The sequence below is a fragment of the Rhinoderma darwinii genome, chromosome 1 (genome assembly GCF_050947455.1).
Source record: "Rhinoderma darwinii isolate aRhiDar2 chromosome 1, aRhiDar2.hap1, whole genome shotgun sequence".
Taxonomy (NCBI): domain Eukaryota; kingdom Metazoa; phylum Chordata; class Amphibia; order Anura; family Rhinodermatidae; genus Rhinoderma; species Rhinoderma darwinii.
This window is the reverse complement of record NC_134687.1, coordinates 637,537,085-637,562,282: the sequence shown is the minus strand read 5'-3', so window position 1 is coordinate 637,562,282 and position 25,198 is coordinate 637,537,085. Positions and strand designations below refer to the sequence as shown.

At 45.5% G+C, this 25,198-nt stretch overlaps 1 protein-coding gene across 2 annotated transcripts in view; it reads right to left on the bottom strand.

Annotated features, from left to right (window-relative positions):
- LOC142660270 (uncharacterized) overlaps nucleotides 1-25,198 on the bottom strand; it is a 94,586-nt gene that overhangs the window by 18,160 nt on the left and 51,228 nt on the right. The window contains exons 5-8 of one of the 2 annotated variants that reach the window (XM_075836893.1): nucleotides 21,623-21,720; nucleotides 21,439-21,544; nucleotides 21,242-21,339; nucleotides 20,984-21,095 (exon numbers count right to left, since the gene is read on the bottom strand). In XM_075836893.1, coding sequence (XP_075693008.1) covers nucleotides 20,984-21,095; nucleotides 21,242-21,339; nucleotides 21,439-21,544; nucleotides 21,623-21,720 — 414 coding nt within the window. The remainder of the gene's footprint in view (nucleotides 1-20,983; nucleotides 21,096-21,241; nucleotides 21,340-21,438; nucleotides 21,545-21,622; nucleotides 21,721-25,198) is intronic. The other variant, XM_075836962.1, reaches the window with a different exon arrangement.

Here is a 25,198-nt window from a genome sequence, read left to right as displayed (position 1 = left end):
TGTACTCTTCCCTGGCTACCCCCCTCTCACTGGCCCCTCTCCCCCCTGCCTTCCTCCTGCCACCCCTATTTCTACTATGCCGCTGAAGATAGGATTGCATTGTATGATTTCTAACTGCTACCTAGGCCCCTTACACATCTCTTTACTGCCTATTGGGTTCTAGATCTGGTTCCTGGCGCACACATATATTTGAAGTGTTTGGTCTGAAAGGTATCCGTCTGCCTTTACTGTGTACATTTTCTGGACGTTCGTATGTTTTATTATATTGGGTGGTGGCACATGAACACATCCCTCCTATAGCTTGGACTCACTTTTTAAGTGTCTTGACCCACAGTTGAGGGTCCTGTAGTCACTCACACCTTCGCCTTGTTGGTGAATTTGATTAAATGGTCATTGAAACCTATGGGGTGTCTCCCTTGTCCACTAATTGAGTTAATTCTACTTTACTTTTTTTGTTTTGATCCTGTCAAAGGGACTACTTTATATGTTATGTTTGACTTGAAGATCTTCTATGGAATTTATTTTACTGTTTAACACTCTCTTATATTAGATTATATGCATGTTTTTAGTCCAAGGCGATTTAGTCATCTCATCGGACTAGCTGTAACTTTCCTTCGCACATTGGCTATTTCCTTTATATATTTAATTCAGTTGATATATCCGCAGGATTAAATATCTTGGCTTGGGGTTTAGCTAGTACAGAGCTTGCTGTAGACCAGTCAAACTCACAGTTAGGGTGTGTTCTATTGAACACGTTAATACTTTACTTCTTCACCCCTGTACTTAGTTGTCAGGGGCATGCAATGTTTCCTAGACGTTGTTTTTTTGTCCATTTGATTTTCTAGTCTTTTTTTCTTTCTACTTCATCCCACCCCCCGCTTTTTCTTCCCTACTCTTCTTCTTCCATTTCCCCTCTTTCCCACCCTGTTCCTTCATTATGTCGTCCCTTCAATGTTGCTCTTTAAATATTAGGGGTTCAATACATCAGAAAAACGTGCACAAGTTCTTCACCATATGCATAAACAAAGAGTGCACTTTAAGTCGGACCATGTCCCCTCTATGCCACAAGAACATTACACAAGATGGTACCATAGCACCAACCCAGAAGCTAGATCAAGAGGAGTTAGCGTTGCCATACACAAATCCTTGCCGGCTTCTGTAGTTGAAATTTATATTGATCCTCACGTGCGTTTTCTTCTGTAAAACTATGCATATCAGACAAACTCTTTACTGTGGCAAATTTCTATTTACCCAGAGCGAGCTGCGGGTCGGGAAATCGTATTTACGGTGTTTGAGGGGTTTTGCTGAAGGCTCTGTCGTTGCTGCAGGAGACTTCAATTTCACCTTAAATTGTATAGAGGATTCCTACTCGGGCAGGTCACCGTTTTTTCATCTCAAATAGCAGAGTTCCAATCCACACTCTTTAGATGTCTGGTGTATTCTAAATCCTAGTGTGAAGCATTACACCTATTATTCATCAGCTCACAACGTATAAAGCTGTATTGATTTCTTTCTTCTTTTTTTTAATCAGTTCAATTTTATTCAACAACTTCACATTTTTACAGGTCATTGTACTTTCTCATACAGTGTATAAGCAAATTTCCACAGACCCAATTATTTATGTCCAACCAAACATTCCCTTCCCCTCAACTCCCCCTTGTATCCCCCCAGCCGGTCTTCTCGATACCACTTTTTCAATCCTATCTCCTTCTCTTCCCCTTTTCCATTCCCCATCTTACGCCTGCTCTCCGTATGTACCCCACCGTCCGTAGCCCTATACCTGAACGTGTGACCGTAGCGTCATTAGCTCCGCAGAAGCATACCCAGATTGATCAATCCACCTAGCCCATTGTTTTTCAAACTTGACCTTGGACCCCCTCTTGGAGTATATCCTATATTCCATCAGAACCTGTCAGTTAAGTGCCCCTAGGATTTCTTGTTTTGAGGGTGGCTCCGCATCCAGCCAGTGCTTTGCTATTCCTTTCCTAACTTGATATAGTATTTTAGCGATTGCCAAACCTGACATCCTATCCCCCTCCAAATCCCCAACATACCCTAGCAGCATTACCACAGGATCCCATGGAATCTGTACCTCAAACACTCTCCCCACTAGCTCCAATATTTCCGTCCACAGAATCCCCAACCTCCCGCATGTCCAGAACATATGAAGAATGTCTGCTTTTTCCTCCGGGCACCTAGGGCACTTGGCATCTGCTCTTAATCCCATTTGTTTCAGCACCCACGGGGTCCTATACACCCTATGTATCAGAAACAACTGCGTTCTTCGTTGTGCTACATTAATGGACAAAGTACATGTTGCTGCCAATACCGCCTCCCAGTGGTCTGTCGGAATAGGACCCACATCCCTCTCACATATAGCTTTCACTGGTGCCATAGGATCCCCCAGATGTTCCACCAATAACCTGCGATAAACCAATGAAATTAATCCTTTTGACGTTACTGCTTTTGCAATATGTTCCAACACTCCCGCGGCATGTATTGTCATGTCTACACTGGCCGCTTGTGTCTGCACAGCGTGCCGAATCTGCAGGTACTGATAGAGCATGCGGGAGTCTAGCTGAAACCCCTCCCTTATTTGCTGAAAGGATTTGAGTATGCCTCCCTCGTACAACTGACTCAATCGTATTATGCCTTGCTGCTCCCACCCCTGCATCCCTTCCAATTTACCCAATTCCCCCAGATAAGCATTCCTCCAGAGTGGTGTATATTTAGTGCACTCTCCTATCCCCAGCAATTGCTTGCACTGCCACCACACCTTGTGTATGAGAAGCAGAGTGGGTCTGGTACTCGCCATCCGTTTATAGCTGTGCGCTTCCAGTCCTGCCAACGGGTTCTCCCCCCCCCCCCAGATATGATAGGATGCGCGCACTGGACCCCCATGTCTCTTCCTGCTCCCACCCCCAGAAATGCTGACATTGGGCAGCTAAATAATACACCCAAGCATTGGGCACAGCCAGGCCCCCCTCCTCTTCAGGCAATTGTAGTTTCTCCAGTTTAATCCTGGGTACCCCCTTCTTCCATACTAGGTCCGTAAAAAGGTTGTGCAACCTCCTAAACCAATATTTGGGGATCCATACCGGGGAGTTATGTAGGACATACAGCACCTGGGGCATAAGGATCATTTTAATCAGATTCGTCCTACCCAGAGCCGATAGCGGTAACTTATTCCACGCCTCTACTTTGGCTTTTATCGTTGTTAACAGTGGCATTACATTAAGGGACATATAATCCTGTGCTTTCGCCGTCACCCTAACCCCCAAATACTTAAACTCCGTGACCACCGGTATCTCCACCTCCTCCTCCCCAGTCTGGATAACCCCCGGATCCATGAACATAAGAGCCGATTTTGACCAATTAATGAGCAATCCCGAATATTTCGCAAACCGCTTAATTAGGGCCATCACTAACGGTAGTGTGCGCTCGGTATCCGCCATGAATAGCAGCATATCATCTGCGTATAATGCAATTCGTTCCTCCACCCCCCCATATCTCAACCCCTGAATATGTTCATGTTGTCTCACTGCGCACGCCAATGGTTCCACCGCCAACGCGAACAACAATGGAGATAATGGACATCCCTGACGCGTTCCCCGCTCCAGCGCGAACCGATCCGATAGCACCCCATTCACCCTTATCTTTGCTGTCGGGGCTACGTATAACAACTTATCCCATTTTATGAAATTAGGGCCAAATCCCATTTTCTCCAGAACTGACCACAAATATTTCCATTCCACGCAATCGAATGCTTTAGCCGCGTCTAAGGACAGAATGGCTCTCCCCCCATGATTATCCGGCAGAACTTGTAAATTCAAAAACAGCCGTCTCAGATTCACCGCCGTCAATTTGGATGGCATAAAGCCGGCCTGATCTCCATGTACCACCCCAGCCACTACCTTAGCTAGTCGAAGCGCCAATACTTTTGCTATGATTTTAATATCCGCCGTCAATAGAGAAACTGGTCTATAGGAGCCCGGGAGCTGGGGATCTTTCCCCTCTTTAGGCAGAACTACTATAGTTGCTTCGTACATTGTTTCCGGGAGCCTCCCCCTATCAAAAACTATCCAAAAGAGTGGCCAGTAACTGCAGCGTGAGTTCCTCCCCATATTCCTTAAAAACTTCCACCGGAAGACCATCCGGCCCCGGCGCCTTTTCACTGGCTAGTATCCCTATGGCTGCCTGGAGCTCCTCCAGAGATATGGGCTCCTCCAATGTCCCTCTCTCCTCCCCTCCCAGCCTGGGAAGGTCGATCTCCCCTATATACTCTTCCAGCTGTTGAGGTGTGTGCTCTGCCCTAGAGGCATACAAATCTGAGTAAAACTGCTGAAAAACTTTCAAAATCTGTCCTGTATCCGTTTCCGACTTCCCCCCCTCCCCCCTAATAGTGTGTATGTAATTATTCTCCCTCTGAGCCTGCGCCATCCTTGCCAGTAACCGTCCAGTGGTTTCCCCCTCCTCATAATATTGGCGTTTTAAAAACATCCTTTTGTTATCTGCCCTCTCCAACTGATGCTGTTTTAACAACCGCTGCGCCTCCACCCAATGCTTCAGTGTGTCTGGTGTGATATCTGCTATATGTAGCCTTTCTGTCTCTGTTACCCTTTCCAACAACGCTTCCCCTAATTGTCTAGACCGTGTTTTTACTGCCGAAATGTGCTGGATGAACACCCCTCTCAGCCACGCCTTCATCGCGTCCCACAGTATCTCTTGCGGTACCGTTCCCGAGTTAAATTGAAAGTATTCCTTTATGAGGTCTAAAATTTGTTTATGATCTATCAACTTCAGCCAAAAGGCATTGAGTTTCCAGCACCCTTGCCCCCGCCCTGTCCTCCCCTCTGTCTCTACCTTCATTAACAAAGGAGAATGATCCGATAAAGCTCTTTGTAAGTATTCTATCCGGGCTACAAAGGGTACCGCTGCCGGTGAGCACAAGATTAGGTCTATCCTGGATAAAGACTGATACGTGGAAGACACACAAGAATACTGAAACCTATTTGGATGTTTATCCCTCCATATGTCCCACCAACCCATTTCAGCAACAAGATGGCCAAACGCTGTTAAACCTCCCCCTGTCATGCCGAATTTATCCATATTAGTATTCAATACCGCGTTAAAATCCCCCATCACTAGTAACGGCACCTCCGGGAATCTAGCCAGTTCCTCCACCACTTTCTTGATACATCCGCTAGAAAATGGAGGGGGGACATACAACACCACCAACACACAATTCCAATGATACAGCGTACAGTGTACCCCCACATACCGCCCCTCCCCATCCTGGAAGGAGTCGTGACATATAAATGGCACCGCCCTATGTATGAGAAGACTCACCCCCCTTGAATATGTAGTATGGTAAGAATGAAAACTATGGCCTACCCAGGCCCTATGCATCATGGAGACTGAATCCCTAGTCATATGTGTCTCCTGTAGTCCTATCACCCTCGACTCCTGCTTCCTAACAAAATCAAATACCGCCTGCCGTTTTCTGGCTTCCCGCAAGCCCCGTACATTCCAGGACAAACAATTAAGTGATCCCATCATCCCTCAACATATCCCAACACATCCTTTCCTGTTCTCGTAATTTTACATATCCGACCGGCTGGGTCATCTTTCCCTCCCTCCCCTCCCCTCCTGTAACCTCCCCCGTAAATCTACCCCTTTCCAAGGGTTGGGGCGACAGAGCGTATCTGTCATTACCCATAACAAGCGTCGGCAGGTCAACTCCGCCCACCGTACATTCAACAATACCATAACTCGCTATTCACGTTTTCCGCGTAACTGACCATCCCTCCCGCTGCCTTTTCCTTGCAAATAAACAACCATCCCTTCAACATATCGGTACCCCTCAATGTCCATAAACACATTCCTCCGCTTCCGGTCTTCTGCGTTCACCGCAACCATGCCCTCCAACTCCAAGTCCAAACATGACCAGGAACCCTCAATGCCATATCTTGCAATTTTCTACGACACCTGGTTCAGTCCCGCATCCCCAGCCTCCTTTTGTCGGCCGGTCTGTTCCGGATCAACGCCGTCCCTCTGCCTCCGCCGGTCTCAGCTGACTTTCATGGCTATCCAACCATCTGGCGGCGACTTCTGCTTCTTTGAGCGCGTCATTATGGACGGGCACTCGTGCTCCTCCACCTCTAGACTCTGGTAGGACCCTGGGGAAGCCGTTTTCCCCGAATTTTACGGGATATATGGACCTTACAGGATGAATACAGCAGGAGCTCCGGTCACACACGTCCTCTCACATTCACCGCTAGGCCACGCCCCGATTTCTTTCTTCTTAGTCATCAGCTTTTGTCTTGCCATCCCACCTCCAGATTAGGTCCTATGGTCTGACCATGCTCCAGTGTTCCTGTCCTTGACCCTGCCAGACACCACACCAAGTGAACTGTCGGTCTGCAGTAGAGGGAGCTATCTCAGAGTTCCTTTCCCATCACAACTATTGACACCACATCCTTACCCATTCAATGGGAAGCCATAAAAAGTGTCTTGAGAGGAGTTTTTATCCAAAAAGGCACTGGCCTTAAAAAAGATAGATCGTTGGCTATCACCAATCTTCTTTCTCGAATCCATGATCTAGAAATATCACATAAACAGGACCAAGGCTCCCAAACTCTAGCCGACCTTTCAATAGCTAGAACTGACCTTCGTAAATTGTTAGACAAGGCTCATGAAAGAATGAGGGAACGTGCTAGTAGATTTTTCTATGAATTCTCAAACAAGAGTGGTCGAGTCTAACTTTCTTCACCCTCGTACTCTAAATACCTTCATCACGGCTAGTCAACAGCCAATAGGCATGACCAAACATAGTTCAGAGGAGATTGTAGAGACTTTCCGGGAATATTATAACTCACTCTATAACTTGAGGGGCCCTCTCGTAGACATGCCACAGTCTGACTTCAAACGTAAGGTTAACGAATATATCGCTAAAACGGCCCTTCCCTTCCTCTATGAAAATAGTGTTAGAGGAACCATTTGCTTAATTGAAGGAAGCTATCAAGTCTTCCCTGGAGGAAAAAGCCCTGTACCAGATGGGTTTTCAGCTCGCTTCTACAAATGCTTTTCTTCTCATCTCCCTCCGTTTGTGGGTAATGTAATATCAGACAGCTCCTTTCACCCCCCAGACTATGTCAGCGACTGTGACCATTATACCCAAACCATGGAAGGATTTAATTTTATGTGCCAACTATCGCCCCATATCCCTTATCAATATTGACGTTAAGTTGTTCTAGTAGATGATAGCTAATAGGCTGGCCCCTCTTTTGCCCAATTTGATCCATGCGGATCAATTCGGATTTGTCCAAAAACGTGAAGCACGAGATAACACAAACAAGGCAATGTTGATGATCTCATATATGCATCGACATTCCAGGCCAGGGTGCTTGGTATCGGTCGACACCGAGAAAGAGTTTAATCGTGTCCACTGGATGTTTTTGTGTTCTGCATTGACCCAACTGGGTATGTGCCCTACTATGCTTAACCGCATTCTCTCATTTTATAGCTGTCCTAATGCAAGGGTCCGTGTCAATGGTTTATTGTCCTCTTCCTTCTCCATACGGAATGGTACGAGACAGGGATGTCCCCTCTCTCCCCTCCTATATGTCATTGCTATGGAACACCTAGCGGTGTCCCTTCGTGCTTGCCCTGATGTACAGGGGTTCACCATAAAAGACAGGCAATATAAATTATCACTTTACGTTGATGGCTTACTGTTATAGGTTTCCAATCCTATGATTACCTTCCCGACTTTGCTTAAGGTGTTTGAGCTCTTTGGACAGGTCAGTAACTTTAAAGTTAATTATTATAAAACAGAGGCGCTCAACATTCCCCTTCCCCTTCATCAAGTTAAACATTTACAACAGACGTTCTCATTCATATGGCAGTCCCAGTCCCTCACATATATAGGAGTCCATATTTCCAGGCACCTACCCGATCTATAGAACTTGAATTATCTCCCTCTACTGCAAAAAACGTTACAGGATTTAAAAAAAATATGACAGTCCACAGCGGTCCTGGTTTGGTCGCATTAATGCGGTCAAAATGGATATTCTTCCGAGGTTTTTATACTTGTTCCAAACTGTACCGATATTAGTCCCGGGCTCTTTCTTCAAGAGCTTGCAGGGAGCGATTTGTATGGGGTGCTAGCAGGCCACGACTCCATTGATCTACTCTCACAAGGGCTAAGAATAATGGGGGAGCATGTTTCTCTGATTGTGCCCTGTATCATAGGGCTGCTCGTCTCCTTTGGGTGGTCGACTAGTTCCACAGCAGGGTTTGTAAGCAATGGGTAACCCTTGAGGGATCTCTTACCCTCTTGTCTCTTAAATCATGGCTTTGGATATTACACGGATATTGACTTAGCAGCTTATTACACTATGGGACAGGGTAATGGTTGGGTCAGACCTGTCACATCTGACATTACACAGGGAGAACTTTCTGGGTTGGAATGCAGTAGACAACACAAGACTGGTCCAGGTGATGACGGAGTCCAAGCACCTCCCTTCTCTTGCCAAACTGAGGGGGACTTCTCCTTATAGGTCGCTGGGCTGGTTTGAATACACCCAGATTCACACCTCTCTTCACGCTAGATGGCCTGAGGGGTTTCCCCCTTGTAGTACTACGCCTTTCGAAACAAGTCTCCTGCGGTCCCCTGCTCCAAAGCAGATCATTTCCACTCTCTATAGTCTCCTTTTAGGGGACCTACCTGACCCGCCGCTGGCTTAAGTGCATTCTTGTGAGGGGGAATTGGGTGAAAAATTGTCAGAGGCAGATTCGTCAAAGATTATTCTCCTGACCTACAAGCTGCCCATGGCGTGTTGTGCCCAGGAAAATAATTTTAAAATCTTGACCAGGTGGCATCGATGTCAAGAAATCCTCCATAAATCTTATCCTACGGTATCTGAATTGTGTTGGCATTGTGATACAGAGATCGGCAATATGCTACATATTTGGTGGAGTTGCCCTATTTTGCAGCCATTTTGGAGAAGCGTGTTCAACATATACCATCAGGTTACTGGAATAAACTGTTGCCCCTACTCCCAAATTTGCATTGCTCTCATTGATTCCTTGTCCTCTCTCCATGATAAAAAGGGTCTGCTTCGTCATTTTCTGACTGCAACCAGAACGGTCATTAGCAGGTATTGGAAATCTGGAACACATTGAGTGTTTGAAAGCAGAGAGAGCAGTGATCAGACCCTACTTATTTTGCTTCCATGGTCTGACTTTAAGAAGAGTCCCAGATTTGCACAATTCGTGCAATAGACATTAATGTGATATATTGACAGAACTTCGAAAGGACAGAGGAACCTGGGAGCGAATTTATGAGAGGGCATCTTGAGATGAATGTTTCTCGAGGATAGCCGGACCTTGACTTCAGGAGAGAACGGAGGAGGAACTTTTCTCCTTTTTTTGGCATGCTTTTTCATGCGGTCCTCTGCTTGGAGGATCGCAGACTTAGTTTGCTGTCAGATGTGAATAAAAATCCCAAAAGAAGATTTGGCTGCTGGTACCAGAGTCATGACTGGCACAGGAAGAGGAACCCGAGGATGCTGGCTATACATAATGTAGAAAGGAGACGAGGCAGTAGACTCACTTGTGTAATTATTGTACAAGAAATCCGCCCAAGGCAGAAGTTGCACCCAATTGTCGTGTTGGGCGGAAACTAAATGACGGAGATAGTTCTCCAAAATTTGATTGGTCCTCTCCACTTGACCATTGAACTGTGGGTGATAGGCAGAAGAGAAGTCCAGTTTTACATCTAACAGGTTGCATAGGGATCTCCAGAACTTGGATGTAAACTGTACTCCCCGGTCCGAGACAATATGCAGAGGAAGTCCATGCAGACAGAAGATGTGCAGGATAAACAGATTTGCCAGGCGAGGAGCAGATGGGAGACCAGTTAGTGGAACAAAATGTGCCATTTTAGAGAAACGATCCACTACTACCCAGATTGTAGTACATCCAGCAGAAGAAAAAAGGCCAGTGATAAAGTCCATAGCAATGTGCTGCCAAGGGGTATAAGGAACAGGCAGGGGTAGTAGCAGGCCAGCAGGTTTGGAGTAAGTAGATTTGTTCGAGGCACTGTTCATACATGAGGAGACATAGTCCACAACATCACTAGGCAGAGTGGGCCACCAATAGTGACAAGCTATCAAGTCCTGTGTCTTATGGACACCCGAGTGCCCAGCTAGTAAAGGGTTGTGGCCCCAGCAGAGAATTTTCTTCCTGTCAACAGGACGGACAAAATCTTTCCAGACAAAATGTCTCTAATTTGCAGGGGGTTAGCAGTAATAATGCTAGAAGGATCTATGATGTATTGAGGAGTCTCCTCAGAGTCATTGGTTTTGAAGGAGCGAGACAGGGCGTCTGTCTACACATTCTTGGCTGCAGGACGGAAGTGAAGCAAAAACTGAAGTCGGGGAAAGAACAACGACCATCTGGCTTGGCGTGGATTTAACAGTTGAGCCGACTGTAAGTATGTGAGGTTCTTGTGGTCTGTATAGATAATAGGATGGATAGCACCCTCCAGCAAGTGTCTCCACTCCTCTAAGACCAACTTGACGGCCAGCATGTCCCAATCCCCGATGGAATAGTTGCATTCTGCTGGGGAGAATAATTTTGAAAAGAAGCCACAAGCCATCATCTTGCCTTTGGAATTCTTTTAGCATAGTGGTGCTCCCGCAACTACAGAAGAGACGTCCACCTCCAGAAGGAATTGCCCGGAAGCATCAGGGTGATGGAGAACAGATTGTCACAATCACAGGGTATGTGGACCCACTAGGCTGCTCCGCCGAAGCGGAGAGGCAGCTGGCCTAGTCACAGTCTATGTCTTGCCTATAGCAGTTCGTAACAAAAGGGTACCTGAAATAGTCCAGATAGTGGCCGAGGCTTCAGCACGGATGGAGGTAGGTGTAGCAGGTTGCGCCAGACGTGGCGGATAACACTGGAAGTGGTAGATGACACGGGACATGGCAGATGACACTGGATGTGGCAGACGACAGCAGGTGCAGTAGGACACGACTCCAACACTTCTAAGCTCAGGAACAAGAACACAGCACAGGATACGGGTAGCAGGGCACAGGTAACAACAGGAACGGGATAACACTAAGGGACCATTTGCAAGACTGACATGGGATACACTAACGACGCTCAGGCAAGGAGTAAAGGGGCAGGGCCCTTCTTATAGTCCAGGAAATCATGGGCAGTTGATAATGATGATTTTCTCCTGTGCGCGTGCTGGCACTTTAAGGCCGGGCACGAGCGGGCGCGCGCACCCTATGGGACACAGCGGACCGGAGCAGAAGTGAGCGCTGGCGTCTCCTGGGAAGGACATGCAAGCCAGCACTCACAGATCCATGGCTGCTGCCACCGGGGGGTGAAAAAACCCGATGGTCCGCGGCCATGGACGCTACACAGATGCTGAGGTAAAAGCGCTCTTGAGATCAGAAAATGATGATTCTGCCTCCGGAGGCCAAACCTTGGAAATGGCCCCCTTTTTGGTGAGGGCCGAGCAGTTGGAGCTGAGAAGTTCGGGATGAATTGCCGATAGAAGTTTGAAAATCCCAGAAATCGTTGTATGGAACGAAGGCCCTGAGGTCCTGGCCATTCTAAGACAGATCTCACGTTCTCTGGATCCATCTTAAAGGGAAGGTGTCATGAAATTTTTTTTTTTTTATCATATTGCTTTTAATATGATATTAACATAAATGTTATTTATTTGTCTTCTCATGTTCTACTTCTTACTTTTACTTCTCTATGGGACTGTCATTTTTTTTTTCATCTGTGTATGTGTCGATTAACGACACATACATAGATGGAATATGGCACATACAGCCCCATAGAGAATGCGAACGGGAGCGAACGGGAGCGAACGGCATGCGCCGTTCCCACACAGACCAGAACGAAGCTCGTTCGCAGAGCGAAATCCGTCGCCATTTTCATGTGGACTGGAAGCTGCTGCCGGACAGTAAGATGACGACTTCCGGTCGCGGCTTCCGGCCATATGTTCAAGGAAGCGAAGGCGCAAGGAATGAGTGGAGGCGGCAGAAGGAGAAGGTAATTTATGTTCGTGTATGTGGTGTGTGTATTATGTTCGTGTATGTTCGTGTTATACTGTCTGCTGAGCACTGTATCTAATCCTCCTACACTGTGCAGTCGCTCAGGATATGGCGGCACACAGTGTAGGAGGTTTGAAGATTCAAACCCCTCCTTCTCCTGGCACTAGCCAGATGAAGGGAGGGGGGATTGTGTGAGGACACTAGAGAGAGTGTGTCTACCCCAAATTTTCAGGATAAAGCAATGAGGTTGCTTTACCACATTGACCATGCTGCAATTTTGGGAACTGCTCCCTCTAGTGGCCAGCACATGGAAATGTTATAAATTAGAATCTAAAACAATGTGTAATCACTTAAATAATAATTGTTTAACTAAAAAAAAATTCAAGCGACACATTCCATTTAAGACCACAGTCAGACATCATGTAACCCAGGAAGGTCAAAGAGTTCTTCTCGAACACACATTTCTCAAATTTAGCATATAGGCAATTCCCCCTTAACCGCGAGAGAACTTGGCAAACTTGCTTCCGATGTGTCAACTAATCAGGTGAGTAAATCAGGATGTCGTCCAGATAGACCACTACACAGACATACAGTAGGTCTCGGAAAATGTAATTTACAAACTCCTGGAACACAGCTGGGGCCTTATATAGTCCAAAACGCATCACGAGGTATTCATAATGGTCATAATCAAAAAGTTCTGAGATAAGAGGTAGGGGGTACTTACTCTTGACCGTAATTTGGTGCAGACCCCGGTAGTCGATACATGGATGAAGAGATCCGTCCTTTTTCTTCATAAAGAAGAATCTGGCTCCTGCCGGACATAATGGCCTCCTGATGAACTCTCTCTCTCTCTCTCTTGGTTCTCCATAACATAGACAGACATGGCTAGGGTCTCTGGCAGGGAGACAGGATAAACTCGACCTCGAGGTGGCGAGGCGTCAGGAAGTAATTCAACAGGGCAATCGTAGATGCGATGGTGGGGGGCGTCTCTGCCTCCTTCTTACTGAAGACGTCCACAAAACTGGCATATTGTGACGGTAGATCAGACAGTGACTGAGGTAGTGGAGGCAAAACAGGACAAACCTGTGGCAGACAGCGGGCAAGGCATATGGGGCCCAATTGGAGGACCTCTTCAGAACTCCAGTCGAGAACCGGAGCATGTAGGCGAAGCCAAGGCTCAGCAAGACCGGGTTGATGGCTTTAGGTAGGACTAGGAAGGTGATCTGTTCCGAGTGAAGAACTCTGATTTGTAAGGTCACTGGTTTAGTGATAGACACAAAAGTATCCGGCAATGGTAGTCCATTTACAAAGGCGACAGCCAGAGGTCTCGCTAGAAGAACTGTGGGTAGATGTAGGCGGTTCACTAAATCCTGCTGGATGAAATTTGCAGCTGCTGCGGAATCAAGCTCGGTAGGAGAAGTGTGATGTCTCTCCAGAGATGGTCACAGGAATTGATAATTCGGAAGAGGTTTTGACGTTTGGCATCGTCCCACCTCAAGTTGCCTCTCCAACCAACCCTAGGTGCTGAAATTTCCCAGCTTTTGTGAACATTGGCGCACGAAATGACCCTTAAGGCCGCAATACAGACACAAACCTGAAGAGCATCTGCGCTGTTTCTCCTGCTCGGACTACGTGACTTTGTCTACCTGCATCGGTTCTTCAGGTAGAGCAACAGGGGGGGGGGGGCAATAGTGTCTCTGGAACGAGAATGCTAGTCTGTGTAAACGTCTCTCCTGCCAAACCCCCTGAGTGCGTTCCTGGATCCTCATGTCGACCCGGGTGGCCAACAGGATGAGAGCATCCAAGGAAGAAGGAAGGTCGCGGGCTGCTAGCACTTCTTTGATGTGTGAGGACAGTCTCTGACAAAAGGTCGCCACCAACGCCTCATTATGTCATGACAACTCTGCTGCCAGGATACGAAAGGAGAGGGCATACTCTCATAATGTGGACCCTACTTGCTTGAGGGCTAGAAGAGTGGCCACAGAAGATGTTTGACCCGGCTCCTCGAACACGGCACGGAAAGACTGTAAGAACAAGGCTAGGTCCGTTTATTCAGGTCTCTGTCATTCCAAGATGGGGTTCGCCCATGCGAGGGCCTTGCCAGAGAGAATGGAGATAATGAACGCTACCTTGGCCTCATCAGTGGGGAAGAGATGAGCTTGTAAGCAAAAATTAATGGTGTATTGATTGATGAACCTTCTACAGGCTCTAGAGTCACCGTCATAGCGAGGAGAAACAGGCAGTGAAACTGTGGATTCAGAATAGACAGGAGGAGTAACGGGCAGTGGAACGACAGCAGTTTCTGGAAGAGGAGCAGGGAGTTGATCTAGACGGGCAACAATGGAGATTACAACCTCGAGGAGTTGATCCTGGCGCGGACGTAGGTCAAGCATATCCTTCTGTATCACCAGAACTGTGGTCTTAGGCTAGCCAGCCGGTTCCATGGCCTGAGCGTACTGACACGATCTAGGGCTATGTGGACCCACTAGGCCGCTCCGCCGTAGTGGAGAGGCAGCTGACCAACTTACAGTCTATGCAAAGTCTATGGAAGGAGTGTAGCACAAGGGTACCTGGGATAGTCCAGACGGCGGCAAGGGCTCTGGCACAGATGGGGCTAGATGTGGCAGGTTGTGCCAGACCTGGCGGATGGTATCCGGGATGGCAGATGACACCGGACGTGGTGTATTCCAGCCGGTGTGGCATGTTGCGCCAGACGTGGCGGACGGTATCCATGGATGGCAGATGACACCAAACGTGGTGTATTCCAGCAGGCGAGGCAAGGCACGGCTCCGATACTAAAAAGGCTCAGGAACTATACGCAGCACGGGATACAGGAGATAGGAGGCAGGGCACGGGAACACTGGGAGCAGGAAAACATTGACGGACCATTTGCAATACAAACATGGGAAAACTACAAACACTCAGGCAATGAGTGGAAGGGGCGGGCCGTTCTTATAGTCCAGGATGAACAGGGGTTAATTAGGGAACTTTAACATGTGTGCTGGTCCTTTAAGGCCGGGACAAAGCGAGTGCGTACCTTAGCACACAGAGCAGGGCCGTACGGCCGCGAGTGCTGGCGTCTAATAGGAGGGTGACGCTGGCGGGATGCAAATGGTCTGTGGTCACGGCCGTCGCAAAGTAAGGAAAGGCGGCAGTTAGTGACTACGGCTGTGACAATATGTCTCCCGAATTCCCTTTTAGTTTTTCCTACGTATTGAAGGTTACACATGTATGTGATAAGGTACACTACCCCTTTGGTTTTACAGTTGATGAAAGATCTATTTTCATAGATCTTACCTGTAGAGTTGCTCTTGAATGTTTTGCTGGTATGGATTGGGTCACACGTTTTGCATGTCCCACAGCGGTGGGTACCCTTAATTGTCGTGGTCAACCAAGTAGCAGTTTTCAATTAATGAATATGGCTGGCTGTGTACCAATCTGTCCCGGATATTGCGACCTCGTCTGAAGGTAATGGAGGGATATTCTCCCACTAAATCCCCGACGTCAGGATCCGCCCTGAAGATGCCCCAATATGTTTCAAGAATATTACAGACTTCTACATTGGCTGAATCAAAGGTCCCTATAATTCTAACGTGATATTATTTGGTCTGCTTCTGCTTAGGATTAAGCAGTTGGTCTCTATTCAGACCCAAGGCATGTCGGTATGCATTATTAAGTACGAACTGTGGGAAGCCCCTTAATCTAAACCAGGGGTCTCAAACTCGGCCGGGTAAGTGGGCCGCATATAGAAAAAATGGGAAGTTGACGGGCCGCATTACTTTCAAATTTGATACAATACAAAATTATTGTTAATCAATCAGTTATTTGAACTACTATAACACTACATTACTATAATAATAGCGCTAGGTTTAAAATTTGAGATATTTCTCCACGTGCTTATTTCAACAATCCAGCTTTCCAGTTTAAGTGTCGCTAAATGCAGTCCGGCGGCTCAGTTAGCACACGTCAAGATTGGGCAGCCCCTTTTTAGATGCTGCCGCAGTGCCCTCTGTGGATGCTGCCGCAGTGCCCTCTGTGGATGCTGCCGCAGTGCCCTCTGTGGATAATGCAACACACCCCTAGATAAGGCCACAGTGCCCTCTGTAGATAAGGCCACAGTGCCCTCTGTAGATAAGGCCACAATGCCCTCTGTAGATAAGGCCACAGTGCCCTCTGTAGATAATGCCAGTGTCCTCTTCAGATACTGCCACTTGTAGATAATGCCACAGTGCCCTCTGTAGAGGCTGCCACAGTGCCCTCTGTAGAGGCTGCCACATTGCCCTCTGTAGAGGCTGCCACAGTGCCCTCTGTAGAGGCTGCTACAGTGCCCTCTGTAGAGGCTGCCACAGTGCCCTCTGTAGAGGCTGCCACAGTGCCCTCTGTAGAGGCTGCCAAAGTGCCCTCTGTAGAGGCTGCCCCGGTGCCCTCTGTAGAGGCTGCCCCAGTGATGTCAGGGGCTTGCCCAGAGCTGGAGTCCCAGAGCAGAGCGCTAGTAGGCTCTTCCTGGGACTCCAGCTGTGTTCCTGACATCACTGGGACTCCTGTTCTGGGGAAGCCCCTGACATCATTGTCGATGTATGGACAGCGATGTCAGAGGCTTCCCCAGAGTCTCGAAGCAGAGCCGATAATAGCACTCTGCCCAGGACTCCGCTCTGGGGAAGACCCTGACACACTGTCCATATATGGGCAGTGATGTCAGGGAATTCCACAGAGTCCCGGAGCAGAGCCTGTACTAGCGCTCTGCCCGGGACTCCGGCTCTGGGGAAGCCCCAGACATCGCTGTTCATATGTGGACAGCGATGTCAGGGAATTCCACAGAGTCCCGGAGCAGAGCCGACACCAGCGCTCTGCTCGGGACTCCGGCTCTGGGGAAGCCCCAGACATTGCTGTTCATATGTGGACAGCGATGTCAGGGAATTCCACAGAGTCCCAGAGAGGAGCCGACACCATGCGGCCCGCGGGCTTGAGACCCCTGATCTAAACCTACCTCTCATGTCCCGAGCTGATGTCTTGAAATCTGATAATGTAGAGGTTGCACATGCCCTCATATATTGACCCTTGGGTATCCCTTTCTTCAGGGCTATAGGATGCCAGCTCTCCCACCATAAAAGATTATTGGAGGCTGTATCTTTCCTACATATTTGTACGGATGTAACCAAGCTCAGTTTTCTGAAATCTGTGCGGAGTATATCATGGTATATGTAAGCTGTGCAAAGTACATCAGGGTATATGTAAACTGTGGGGAGTACATCAGGATATATGTAAACTGTGAGGAGTACATCAGGGTATATGTAAGCTGTGAGGAGTACATCAGGATATATGTAACCTGTGAGGAGTACATCAAGATATATAAAAGATGTGTGGAGTACATCAGGGTATATGTAAAATGTGAGGAGTACATCAGGGATTATATAATCTGTGAGGAGTACATCAGGGTATATGTAATTTGTGAGGAGTACATCAGGGTATATGTAATATGTGAGGAGTACATCAGGGTATATGTAATATGTGAGGAGTATATCAGGGTATATGTAATATGTGAGGAGTACATCAGGATATATGTAATCTGTGAGGAGTACATCAGGATATATGTAATCTGTGAGGTGTACATCAGGATATATGTAATCTGTGAGGAGTACATCAGGGTATATGTAATCTGTGAGGAGTACATCAGGGTATATGTAATCTGTGAAGAGTACATCAGGGTATATGTAATCTGTGAGGAGTATATCAGGGTATATGTAATCTGTGAGGAGTACATCAGGGTATATGTAATATATTAGGAGTACATCAGGGTATATGTAATATGTGAGGAGTACATCAGGGTATATGTAATATGTGAGGAGTACATCAGGATATATGTAATATGTGAGGATTACATCAGGGTATATGTAATATGTGAGGCGTACATCAGGATATATGTAATATGTGAGGATTACATCAGGATATATGTAATATGTGAGGAGTACATCAGGATATATGTAATATGTGAGGAGTACATCAGGATATATGTAATCTGTGAGGATTACATCAGGGTATATGTAATATGTGAGGAGTACATCAAGGTATACGTAAACTGTGAGGAGTACATCAGGGAATATGTAATATGTGTGGAGTACATCAGGATATATGTAATATGTGAGGAGTACATCAGGATATATGTAAGTTGTGCGAAGTACATCAGGGTATATGTAAGATGTGCGGAGTACATCAGGATATATGTAAGATGTGCGGAGTACATCAGGGTATATGTAATATGTGAGGAGTACATCAGGGTATATGTAATCTGTGAGGAGTACATCAGGGTATATGTAATATGTGAGGAGTACATCAGGGTATATGTAATGTGTGAGGAGTACATCAGGATATATGTAAGATGTGAGGAGTACATCAGGATATATGTAATCTGTGAGGAGTACATCAGGGTATATGTAATCTGTGCGGAGTACATCAGGGTATATGTAATCTATGCGGAGTACATCAGGGTATATGTAATATGTGAGGAGTACATCAGGATATATGTAATCTGTGAGGAGTACATCAGGGTATATGTAATATGTGAGGAGTACATCAGGGTATATGTAATCTGTGAGGAGTACATCAGGGTATATGTAATCTGTGAGGAGTACATCAGGGTATATGTAATATGTGAGGAGTACATCAGAATATATGTAAGTTGTGCGGAGTACATCAGGGTATATGTAAGATGTGAGGAGTACATCAGGGTATATGTAATCTGTGAGGAGTACATCAGGGTATATGTAATCTGTGAGGAGTACATCAGGGTATATGTAATATGTGAGGAGTACATCAGGGTATATGTAAACTGTGAGGAGTATATCAGGATATATGTAATCTGTGAGGAGTACATCAGGGTATATGTAATATGTGAGGAGTACATCAGGGTATATGTAATCTGTGAGGAGTACATCAGGGTATATGTAATCTGTGAGGAGTACATCAGGATATATGTAATATGTGCAGAGTACATCAGGATATATGTAATCTGTGAGGAGTACATCAGGGTATATGTAATTTGTGAGGAGTACATCAGGATATATGTAATATGTGAGGAGTACATCAGGGTATATGTAATCTGGGAGGAGTACATCAGGATATATGTAATATGTGAGGAGTACATCAGGATATATGTAATATGTGAGGAGTACATCAGGGTATATGTAATATATGAGGAGTACATCAGGGTATATGTAATCTGTGAGGAGTACATCAGGGTATATGTAATATGTGAGGAGTACATCAGGATATATGTAAGTTGTGCGGAGTACATCAGGGTATATGTAAGATGTGCGGAATACATCAGGATATATGTAAGTTGTGCGGAGTACATCAGGGTATATGTAAGTTGTGCGGAGTACATCAGGATATATGTAAGATGTGCGGAGAACATCAGGGCATAATAAGAGGGTATAATAATGGGGTAAATAATACAATTATCCATGGTGGTTTGTTATTCTGTGAAGCAATCCTTTATGCACAGGCCAGTGTTGCAATGATAAATGGTGTTCTTTCTTATCCCCCTTTTGGTACACAGGAGGGCAGTTTTTTGGTTGCATTTTGGGGTACATGCAACTTTGTAAACACTTTTTATTAATTTTTTTTGGGCAAACTGATCAAAAAACAGCAATTCCTGAATAGCTTTTCAGTTTATTTAAATGTTGCGTTCACCGTACTGCATAAATTACATGTCAACTTTATCCTGTGGGTTATTTTTTTATTTCGTCGATTGAGTGGCGTAAAGGCTTATATTTTGGGGGTCGAGCTGTAGTTTTTATTGAAACATACTTCTTTTGATCAATTTTTATTACATAATTTTTCAGCGCTATGGTGACCATAAAAAAAAATAACTGCCGTTTTCACTTTTTGTTTTTTACCTTGTTCACCATGTGAGTTAATTGTAATAATTCAGACTTTTATGGATGCGGCGATGCCAATTTTGTTTATTTTTAACATTACTTTGGAGGAAAAGTGGGGAAAAGTTTTTATTATTTGTACATCACTGAAAACTTTGATTAACTATTTTTAACACTTTTTATTAGTGCCCCCCCATGGGCTTAGAACCAGCGATCGTCAGACTAATGTATTGGGGTGTATTGCCATTTTTACAGGCACCTGGTGCCGCTCCCAAGATCTGATGCTACGCCTAATGCATGACCGAATTCATAGAACACCTTGTAGAGACCTTCTATGTGCAGTCACAGCTCCCTCAGGTCCTGCACTATGTATAACACATTGTCTGACGTGTTACTGTAATGTAGAACTAAGGAGGAACCTCATCTTAAAGAGGACATACCTGTCATTGTATTTTTTTTTAAATGCATTCCTATTATTTTCCATCTAATCCTGATTCCAGCACTGTAAATTCTTTTTTTTTTTTTATTGACCCCCGTGTTGCGTAACAAACCCCACTTTGTTTGACTCCTAATACGCTAATTTTGAGTAAATGTACAGAGAGGAGGAGACCTCATTTCTCCTCAGTAGACGTTGCCTCGTGCATCGCTGTGTACTTGTCCAACCAGAGTGGACAGCCACACAGCGTGGCAGAAAACCTGCAGTAAATCTCACAAAATCAGAAGGTCTTCTGCATCACTAAGGCTGTCTGCTCAAATTGGAGCTAATATGCAAAATTGCTCCTTTACTTACAGTTAGCATATTAGGCGCCAAACGGAGTAAGGGCTGTAGCGGGACAACACGAGGGTGTGCAAAAAAAAAAACAAAAACGAATTACAACATTGGAATCGTGAATAAGTGGAGGAATGTGGTTAATAAAAAATAATAATAAAAACAACAACAACACACACACACACACACACACACACACACACACACCCTCCCTATGAAAAGAACCTTTGGAGTCACTTTCTAAATTCACCATTACTTACCTGTGGTAACACCTCCTGGAATTTCCTCCTCCACTTCACTCTTACACGGTTGATCGCCCCTCATCCACTCTTCTTCTTCATCCTCTGCTTTAATATTAGTCAGATCTTCCCCCTGATTTCACATATGTAACAATTCAGTACAATACAGCAGAGAGTGCGAAGAATCTAACAGATCAACATAAGAAACCACCAAAATCTATGACCAAAAAGCTCCACACACCCCTATATAGATCTGGTATAGGGCTCAGCTTCATCTACCTGATGATTCTCTGGGACATTGTGATTTTCCTCTGGGCAGTCCTGGGAATACAGAAGACTGGGACATCTCTCTGGTGGATTTCTCCTACTGGATCCATCTGTAGGAAACACACAGTGACTGTAGAAATTATTTACAAGTGATGATGAGATGATGGGAGTAGTATGCAGGGGACTCTCAAAACAGGTTTTTCTCTTACAACTAATGAAAGTCTCCCGCTCCTTACAGTGCTGATCAGCCCTTAAATCAGTCTCCTCTTCGGCTTCATCTATAACTTCAACCTTAATATCAATCAGATTTTCTCCCTAAACAGACAAGAAAAAATAAATCTTGGATTCAATTACCCTATGTTTATATTTTGTTGAGACTTTAGCGCCATCTACCTGATGATTCTCTGGGACATTGTGATTTTCCTCTGGACAGTCCTGGGAATACAGAGGACTGGGACATCTCTCTGGTGGATTTCTCCTACTGGATCCATCTGTAGGAAACATACAGTGACTGAATACATGACTACTGTATATCTGTCTATATATCAGACACTTCTCTCAACACCTCTATGTTTAGTTATCAGAATCTAAATTACAATGTTGAGGTCCTCACTACCTGTGTTGATGTTCCTGCACCTTGTAAGCCAGAGGCCTAAAATAGACTGTGGCCTACCAGAGAAATTGGCGGGGAACCTACAGTTCCATGCTCTGCCTTAGTGTTTAACTGTATCTGCGTTCTGTGGTAGCAGATACACTTGAAAGTGGCGGGAAACAGGGCAACTCTATTTTAAGTGTTCCCTGCAACCAAAAAAAAGTGTCAGGGCATCGCCTGCTTATTAGCCTACTAAAGTCTATGTACACATTTTTAGGCAATATTTTCTTTAAATTATTTTTTACTAAAAATTATATAAATATTTGTTTTAGGTGATTAAACATGATTTTTTTTATTGACTTATGCTATCAGCCAAATCCATAAGCACACAGGATCACAATAATGACGATCACATCTAAGTTGATGATTCTCAAATTGTTTTTTCCGGAATACATTGTACTTTATATTCGTGGTAAATTTTGCTCCATACATTCTGTGTTACATAGTTAATAAGAATGAAAAAAAAAAACACAAGTCCAACCTATAATCCGACCGTGATGATCCAGAGGAAGGCAAAAAGCCCCATGAGGTGGATGACAATTACCTAAATAGGGGAAAAACTCCTCCCCGACACAAAATCTTTAAATCGCAATAAATCCTGGATCACCGTCCCATCTCTAGAATCTAATATCCGTGTACCCGCTTTAGAGGCCGTGTGCACTCCGTGTTTCCGTTTCCGAGCATGGTACTGCCCAGGGTGCTGAAAGAGTTAATGGGCTGCACTGATCGGCGGCAACTCTTTTAGCACCCTGGACAGTACAGTACCATGCTCGGCACTCAGAAAATACAATTTTAATGTAATAAAAAAAAAAGTTAATACTTACTTTCCTCCTGTCCGGCCTCCAGCAATGACGTTTCATCTATGTCACCGCTGCAGCCAATCACAGGCTGTAGTGGCGGTCACGCACGTCAGGATGACGTCAGAAGGCCGGCCTCCAGGGATGACACTTCATCCCACGTGACCGCCTCTGCAGCCAATCACAGGCTGCAGCGGCCTCTGCAGCTAATCACAGGCTGCAGCGGCCTCTGAAGCCAATCACAGGCTGCCGCGTCAGAAAGGAAGGTCGGACTGGAGAAAGAAGAGGGACTCGTCACCAAGACAACGACAGGGTACGTATGAACTGCTTTTTATTTTATTTTTAATCAGCAGCCTCTTTTCTCTATCAGTGATTGATAGAGACAAGTGGCTGCCGATTACTGTAATATTTCTGTAATGTATTTCTGCCCGGCCGTTGCTAGGCAACGGCTCCTCACACGGACGGCACGCGGATGCCTTCCGTGTGCCTTCAGTTTTTTTGACGGCCCCATTGACTTTCATGGGCCTCACGGTCACGGAATCTCGGACCAAAGTAGAACATGCTCTACTTTGGATCGGAACGGAGCAACGGGACCGTCAAAAAAACTGAAGTGTGATGGCCCCATCGAAATGAATGGGTCAGGGTGCTAGCCGTCAGAAAAACGGCTAGCACCCTGAAGGAAAAAACTGAAGTGGGCATGGGGCCTAACTTGTGATATTAAAGAGTACATCTGGTTATACTGATATTATATACAAAACTATTATAGTGCAGGAGTGTGACAATAATCCTCTTTCTAAATGACTTGTATTACCATGTTTACTTCTTACTACAGCATGGACTGCCCATAGTCCGTGCTGCCGGCTTCTCATAACTCCGAATTAGGAGATTCCTTCTTGTCTCGCGTATCCAGAACGGCCGCCAACGCTGTACAATGTAATGTGAACGCTAATGCAGAGTTATAGGCAGCCGGCAGCACGGGCTATGGGCAGTTCGTGCTGCATTTAGAAGCAAAACTTTAGGAAGACTATTATTGGCACACTCCTGCACTGCAATAGTTTTTCTATATAATTTCAGCACAACTGGAGGTACTTTTGAAAAATTTTAAGACAGGAATCCAGGCCCTCCTTGAACTATCTTAAAGAAGCACTACACTTTTTTCTTTTATTGCCTCCTCCATTTGTACATTGGTGTTTCAGTGGGGTGTTATGTGCAGAAATACTTACCGATCCCCGCATCGTGTCGTGTTCGGGTCCAGCGCCGCCCACGTGATCTTCACTCTGAACTGTCTTGAAACACTGTGCTTTTCAGTAAACCGTAACTCAGACTCTCAATGCATTCCTATGGGAGCCAGAACGAGGCTCCCATAGGAATGCATTGAGAGCCTGACTTCCGGTTTTCTGAAAAGCAGTGATTCGCTGAACCCGAAAACGACACGATGCGTGGATCGGTAAGTATTTCTGCACACAACACCACACTGAAACACCAATGTACAAATGAAGGGTGCAAGAAAAGAAAAAAGTGGAGTGCTCCTTTAATGAACCAACAATCAGAACATCCTGTGGCAGCAAGTTCCAAAGTCTCACTGCCCTTACAGTAAAGAATCCCCATCTATGTTGGCATAAAATACTTCTTTCCTCCAGATGTAGAGGGTGCCCCCTTGTCATTGTTACAGGCCCAGATGTCAAAAGATCATTAGAAAGATCTCTGTACTGTCCAATTATATATTTGTAAATTGTAATAAGATCGCCCCTAAGCCATCTTTTTTCTAAAACGAATAGCCCCAAGTTTGATAAACTGTCTTGGAACTGCAACCCACCCATTCCCTTACTTACCTTGGTTGCCCTCCTTTGCACCCGTTCTAGTTCAGCCACGTCCTTCTTATACACAGGTGACCAAAATTGTACACAATATTCCATCTGTGGTCTGACTAGTGATTTGTATAGTGGCAAAACTATATTTTTGTCATGAGCATCTAGGCCTCGATTGATGCACCCCATGATTTAATTTGCTTTGGGAGCAGCTGCCTGGCACTGTTTACTAAAGTTAAGTTTACCGTCCACCAATATCCCCAAGTTTTTCTCAGTGCCAGTTTTACATTTAATGTATAATTATAGTCTGTATTTGCGAAAATCACCAAAATGTATCGGAAATTTTGAAAAAACAGGACAGGATTTTTGAGTACCCACAGTAAAATCCTTTTCTTGTCCAGTTCACTGGGGGACACAGGCCGTAGAGGCTTGGATATACCCAACCCACAGACACTGAGCTATTTAGTCTGTCCGCAAGCAATAGGAGAAGCAGATACAAGGGAAGATAAGTATGTCAAACACAAGAGGGGAATCCCTCAAACTGACAAAAGTAAACGCAAAAAAAACAATGGAAACTATTAGTTGCCAGCTGCGGACCCAATGAACTGGACAAGAAAAGTATTTTAAGCGGAGAACTCAAAAAAATCCTGTTTTCTTGTTCGCTAAATTGGGGGACATAGAGCATGGGATCTCCTAAAGCAGTCCCCAGGGG